This window comes from Castor canadensis, chromosome 2 (genome assembly GCF_047511655.1).
Source record: "Castor canadensis chromosome 2, mCasCan1.hap1v2, whole genome shotgun sequence".
Taxonomy (NCBI): Eukaryota; Metazoa; Chordata; class Mammalia; order Rodentia; family Castoridae; genus Castor; species Castor canadensis.
The window spans coordinates 7,188,373-7,195,118 of NC_133387.1; the positions used below are offsets into that span (position 1 = coordinate 7,188,373).

Consider the following 6,746-nt stretch of genomic DNA (forward strand, 5'->3'; position numbering starts at 1 on the left):
CCGAGTAGTACCGCAGAAGCCAGGCTTCCTCCAGTGCGTGTGGATATGCCACCTGGCACAGGCCTGGGCATAGTTGGCAAAGGTGGCACACACGGCCTCCCGCCGCCCCTCTTGGTCACTGCCTGCCTTGGCTCTGGCACAGTAGGCAAAGAGGCAGGACTCGTGGTAGTCATCTGGGGGAACCTGCCAAGAAGGGACAACCCTCAGCTGGCAAAGGCCTTTCCTTGCAGCACTCCCCAGCACCTTCCACCTTCCTGCTTCCTTCACATCCTGTTTTAGAATCAAACAGAGAGAGGCTAGAAGGAACCTTAGAGATCACATAGTGGTCATCTCATCCTCAGAGATAACACCCAGGATGGGGAAGGGGGAGGGATTGACCAATGGTCCAACTCCAGGACTAGATCACCTGATTGGTGATCGAGCACCCTCTCTATCCCATCCAGCTGGCCCTCCTCCTACCTCTGGAGCTAGTCACCACCTCCACCCCCACCCATACCTGGGCATGGCATTGCCTGAATGGAACTTCTAGCAGCTGATGGCACATGTCCTGGGCTTCAGCCCGCAGCTGCCCAGCCTCCATGCCTGCCTCTAAGCCCTCCAGGGGGGCCTCACAGCCATGGGCTGCCTCCACTGGTTCCAGACATCCAGGCTAGGGATACACAGAGCCAGGCCAGTGACAAAGGACATTAAACAGGACACCAGGAAAATGACCATCATTGTCATAGTTGCTCAAGGACCCGCTATCATGCCCACCAGCCTACACCCTGGGCTATGGAGACAGCACAGTGACAAGCCCTGGTGGGGAGGCAGAGAAGCCTGCACCACAGCTACAGGCAGGAGTTAGATGACCAGCTAATAGACCAAAGCCAGTAAGTGACCAGGTTAGTGAGGGGGTCCCCAGATGGTCAGTTCACAGCAAGTAGCTGGGCTGTGGGTGGTAGCTGACACAGAGCTTCCTATGGGACCTGGGGCCTTCCTGCTCTCCCCGAGAACTTCCCCTGGGGAGAGGGCCAAAGTCAGCATCTCACCTCAGAACCAGGGAGCCTCCAGGAATTCCCAAAGGTGGCAGCTAGCATGGCCAGCTCCCCACTTGGCTCTAAAAAGTCATCTGTGGAAGGGTGAGGCAGATGTTGGATGTGGGGTCCTTTCTCCCCTTCCCCCCTACACCAGTCACCAAGCCACCACGTACCCTCAGGCTGGCCGTTGTAGAGCCCACAAAGGCCCTGCGTCTGTCCTGAGAGCTCGTGGTCCACGGAGATCGAGATTGAACTGGACCTGTCCAGCCGCACAACAACCCCCAGTCCCCCGGAGAGCACCAGCCAGTCGCCCTGCCACTGCAGACTGAGCCCTGGGAGGGAAGGGGTCATTCATCTCCTGGGTCTACACTCCATCCTCCACAGAGGCAGGGCTCTAACTGCCCAGGAAGGAGAGGGAATTCTCACAGCTCTAGAGGGTTCTGCCCTGTTTTCTCCTGTGGACACTCTCTTGAGAAGGTAAACTACAACCCATACACACACATACCACAGCTACAGACACACAGCACACACACCACCTGTCATACGTGCACACACACCATGCCTATACACATACAACACACACCACATACAACATATACACCACACCACACGTGCACACCGTACATACACGACGTACCACACATGTATGCCATTGCACTATACATACACACATACCATACACACAGACAGACACACACACACATTTCTCCCCACCCCTCTTATCCTAGTCTTGATGACACTCCCTTGTGACAGGTGGGGAAACCTAAGCAGAGGGACTTGTCCAAGTCACACTGGAGGGGTAGGGAGTGGGGGACCAGGCCCATGTCCTTCTGGCTCCTCATTTCCAAAAGCCTCCCCACAGCAATGAGGGGAAGGCAGCAATTGCATCCTAAACTGTCTCTGGGCTTCCCTTCTGCCCCTCTGGGGTGGGAGGACTGTCCCAGAGGAAGGAATGGTCCTCACCATGGAGTAGCTGAGGCTCCCCGTCAGGTACCAGCTGCCCCTTCACAAAGACATCTCCACCCTGGACCAGCACCTCCTCAGAGCCCATCGTCACCCAGACCGAGGGAGAGGAACCATGGATCTGGTCAACCTCTCACCTTTCCTACAGTCCCTCCCTGGGGCCAGCCTATATCTCTCAGCCCCCTCACCAGCTGACAGGGCCCAGGCTGGGGGCAGTGACCCCCAGACCTAAGGTGAACAGCCCAGGTGGAATCCACAGCACCCGCCAGTAGGTAGGTGCAGTGGCCCAGGAAGTGGTAGTGACGTCCGTCAAATGTTTGGTAGTGGAAGCCTGACCAGGTAGCACAGGTGGCTGAAGGACTCTGGCGCTGGCTCCAGAGCTGTCCCACAGCCCCTGCCAAGGGCTGCAAGAGGGCTGCAGAGGACGTGTTGCCTGGATGAAACACAAATGGGAACCTGTGAGTGCAGGGTCAGAGGCCTAAAGATGAGAACTCCTGGGAAAAAGAGGCACAAGAACAGGTCTCTTTGGCAGGCAGGGCCCTGCCGAAAGGCCAAGAGCTCCAGGCCTGGGACAGGGGTGAGGTCAAAATATTCTATCTCAAGGCAGAGGTATGCAGACCCACCTGGGAGATGCCAGCTGGAACAGCTGAGACAGACCTAGGAGCTGCTGTCCCACCAGCTATGTCCCCAGGGTTGGGCACAACACTCCTCCAGACTTCCTGCTGAAGCATTAGCTGAGCCTGCCAGAGGCTGGCACTGCCATGTGGCAAAGCAGTGGCCGTGAGGGCTGGCTTCAGCAAGGGCTGTGGTGGGTGGAGGAGAAAATGAGGCACACCCAGATGGTCAGCAAAGCAATGGTCCGGGAGTGGTCAGTCTGGCCAGCTCCTGTCCCCAGGCAGCCTGCCACCTCCTCTCCATCACAGATGGAGTCTCCCCACTCCTGCCAGGACCCTGGAAGGTCTTGTTCATGGTCCCCGCTCAGGTACTTACTGTCAGTGCAGTGGGTACCCCCCCAACCTGGGCAGCAAGCCCTCACTGTCCGGTTCCACGTGGCAGGCCGGGTTTCTGGGGGTCTTCACCCATCAAGTACAGGAAGGCAAAGAGATGTGTTAGTGTTCAGCCCTGTTCCACAATGGGGAAAGGGCTGGGACTTTTGCTCTGGTCATTTTCTAAAGGTCTTGTCACATTTCCCCCTCTTGGCCTTAATTTCTCCAAGTGCAAAGTAAGAATGATGCTGGAAAGTCGGCTGGAGAGCAGGCAGAAGGAGCAAGCATTGTGCCTTTCCCTGTTCTGCCCACCACAGCGCCCTCTTATCCTCCTACCCCACTCTCACTCTCTGCACCTCCCTGAGCCACCTGGGACCTACTTCCCAAGTGCCTGCTTGTGCCAGATCCTCCCCTGGTCCTCCCCCTTTCTCAGGATGTCCGGCTGTCACTCCTTTTCTTTCCTGCCCGGCAGACAGCCCAGGCTGTGACCCTCACTCACTTGTAGATGGCACAGAGCCCAGGTACTGGGGGCCTGGTGAGCCCTGTACGGCCCCTCCAGGGCAGGTCCAACCGCCAGCCTAGCCGGCTGTAATGGTAGAGGCTGGCGCAGGGCACCAGATCCTCCTGACGGGGAGTGACTTCCTCCTCCATGTGGATGGTTTCCGTCCACTCACACCACCGCCTGCTCACAGATAGGGAACCACAGTTGCTGCCACTGTTCCCAAGAAGCTCTGTTCTGTGACTCCAATCCCCTAAGAGCTAACTCCCTGGGGAGGCCTCTGAAGCAAGCTTGCAGAGAAAGCATGGGGGAGGCAAGTCTAGTGCCCCAGAGGGTCCTGGGCAAGGGCTGCAAGGGGGAGCTTAGCCGAGAGGTCCCACTGGGCTGCTTACCCATTAGCCAGTGTCCATAGCATCCCAAAGAGGAGGGCAGGGAGCAGCATGGTGTCCAACTTCCAGGTCACCTTTGTGGAAATGTGAGTCTTGGGCTCCAGCAGTGTTGCTGCAGGGGAGCAGAGGGACCTGCACAGGTCCCCCTGCTCCACACTGCCACCTACTACAATCAGAGACTAGTCTGCCCAAACCCCTTGGTACTGAGGAGGCTTTATCCCTGACTCAGACCCCCTGGATTGGACCAGCTGCCCATCATGGGATTGGATTTGCGTGCACCTTCCCCCTCAGAGGCTAACTCTCCCTGGAAACAGGCCCTTCCTGCCCCTCCCAGTGTGTATCATGGGGGATCATAGCTAAACACTTTGAACTTCTGATATTTCCACACTCTCAGGTACTACCGCAAATTAACGTGGGACTTGGGGCAAGCCACCCTCCCTTTCTGGGCTTGTTTCCTTACCAGTAAAAACTTCAGGGACTTCCCAGGGATGTGCAGATGGAACTCAGGGACTCCATGTGTTCTTTAAAATTTTATGTGTCTACATTTTCTGAGGATAGTTTCATAACTTTTGTTACCTTCTCAAAGGGGCCCATGGCCCCACAAAAGGGCTGAGTGACTGAGATATGTGTGGTTTTCAGCCCTCAAATACTGACTTAAGTATGGTGCTTTCCCTGTTCTTCTCCAGCCTCCTCCTGTCCCCTCTCAGGCCAGGTGTTCAGGAAGTAAGGGCCTCTGAGAACGTGGAGACAAGGAGAGAGGGTGTACCATTTTCTCTGTGGGGTCTGACTTCTTGCCGAGGGTAGTTATGGAGGTTTGGTTGGGACCATCTGGTCTGGTGTGAGGATATCTCAGGGACCCAGAGGCTCAGGTCACCTCAGGACTGAGAGGAGCCAAGAAGGAGTGCCTGGGTGGGAAGTAAGTGGGGCTGGGCATCTGCTCCCCCACCCCTCCACCCCAGAGCAGAGCTGAGCCGGATGGAATAATCCGAGTGTCCGGTTGAGAGAGGGCAGCTACAGGCTTCACAGGGAAATCATGGTTACATCCTGGTTACCAGCAGAGCTCCAAGGACACCCAGGCTGGACTGTAGCCTGGACCTCAGATTCTGAACCACTCCATGCCCTAAGCTGACATCCCGCTGAGCATCCTGCATGATCATCCCACCTGGGACAAACGGGAGCACGGCTAGGCATTCCTTCTCCTAGGTTGGCCACTGGCTTTGGGACAAAAAGATGGTCTGGCATGAGTCCCTCCGGAGGCTCACAGATGGCTAGGGTTGACCCCCAGCTGGCAGTCCTGAGAAAGAGCTTGGATCTGCTGTGGATACACTGTCCCCCAAGTGTCTCTCACACACTCACACCTGGACACTTTCTCTTTGTGTCCTACACATGGACACCTCCATCCCAGGTCCTGCACACTAGTCCCAGGTGGCTCTCAGGGCCACCTGCAGTCTACTGAGCATCTGGGACACAGAAGAGCCTTTTGCTGCTAATCCCAAGGGGCCTCCTGCTCTTCCAAATCCCCCTGCCCCAGGGCCTCTCACTCTAACCACCCACAAATGTTGAGGGCACCCCCTGATGTGCACAGAACTCTATCTTCTGCAAGGCCAGCCTTGGGCCACTAGGTCCTGATTGCATAGGTATCACCATTTTTGTCATGGAGTGCTGTAGACAGGAATGCTGGTCCTGCCCACAAGGAATCCCAGCTCTGGATGCCTACATTGTTGACAGGGCAAGCTTGAGCTGGGAAGAAATGCAAGTCCCAGCTGCCCTTTCCCCTACAGGGGCAGAGGGAGGAAGCCAGAGCCCAGGAGAGTTTGCAGAAAGATTGTAGGGAGGAGTCTCAGAACAACCAACCCAGATTTTAGTTACAGGAGGACAGTAAAAGGGGTAGAGGTGCTTGGACGAGGCTTAGGAGAAACTGCGTAACTCGGCGGGGATGGTGAGCGAGGCCTCCAAGGAGCCAGAAAGGAAGGCAATGCTCCACACCTGGCTCCAGGAGGTTCCCAGGGGCCCCCCATCCCGCCTGGAGTGGCTCCCTTCCCTGCCCTTGGACCCCATCCCCAGGAGTCTTCAATGCAGTCCTACTCCAGCCTCACCCCCAATAGCCTCCGCTGCCCCGGCCCTCTCCCTGGGGACCTGGCTTTCAAAGTCTCCTCCCCAATTTCTATTTCCAAAGGCTCAGCTCTCTCCCCTTCGTTCCCCCACCCCCATTCCCGCTGTGGCTCCCGCAGCGGTGTGTATGGGTCTGGGTGGCTCAGGGAGCAATTCGGGTGGAGAGCAGGGCCGGGCCGAGTTTCCCAGACCGATTTCCCTCGAACTCCAGTAGTTCAGACTGTCTCCCGCGGGACCGAGGCGCTGCCACACACCCAGCTGGCACTCGCGATTTAAGGACAGCAGCGCACACACTCCAGGGCTCCCCTCCCCGAACACGCCCCCTCTTCTTTCCTCCCAACTCCTCACCGCCCACCCCCCCCCCGCCGCAGCCCCGCGCTCCACCTTTCCCCAGCTCCTCCCTCCAAGGCTTCAAACCACCCTCCCTCAAAGCCGGAGTGTCTCCGTCCTCCCCACCCTCCTCCCTCCCCCACCCTTTCCCTTCCCCTTCCTCCTCTTCCCTTTCCCCGTGCTAAGCTCCCACTTTTCATCACCTTCTCCCTCCGAGTGTCGTGCCTCCAGACCATCACCTTCGCACCTAACCCTGCTGTGCACTCTCCCGCGACCCCACTCCCGAAGACCCCCCTTACCCCAACCTCCCCTAGCCTGGTGCCCCGGGGGTCCGCTCCCGCATTCTCTGTTCCTCCCCCTTCGCGGGGGCGCCGCTGCCCCGCACCCTCTCCCTCCGCGCCTTTTCCTTCCCCTCCCCGCGAAGTTTCGGGGCTGTCAGTCTGTCGGTCTT

The 6,746-nt window shown here is 57.7% G+C and overlaps 1 protein-coding gene across 1 annotated transcript in view; it reads right to left on the reverse strand.

Annotated features, from left to right (window-relative positions):
• The window catches only part of Sspo (SCO-spondin), a 54,485-nt gene extending 48,208 nt beyond the window's left edge, over nucleotides 1–6,277 (reverse strand). Inside the window, 10 exon segments of the mRNA XM_074061024.1 lie at nucleotides 12–183; nucleotides 497–649; nucleotides 1,029–1,108; nucleotides 1,190–1,348; nucleotides 1,980–2,100; nucleotides 2,168–2,412; nucleotides 2,603–2,782; nucleotides 2,970–3,052; nucleotides 3,465–3,647; nucleotides 3,857–6,277. Of these exon segments, the coding sequence (XP_073917125.1) occupies nucleotides 12–183; nucleotides 497–649; nucleotides 1,029–1,108; nucleotides 1,190–1,348; nucleotides 1,980–2,100; nucleotides 2,168–2,412; nucleotides 2,603–2,782; nucleotides 2,970–3,052; nucleotides 3,465–3,647; nucleotides 3,857–3,906 (1,426 nt within the window). The 5' untranslated portion in view covers nucleotides 3,907–6,277.
• Between the last annotated feature and the right edge of the window lie 469 nt (nucleotides 6,278–6,746).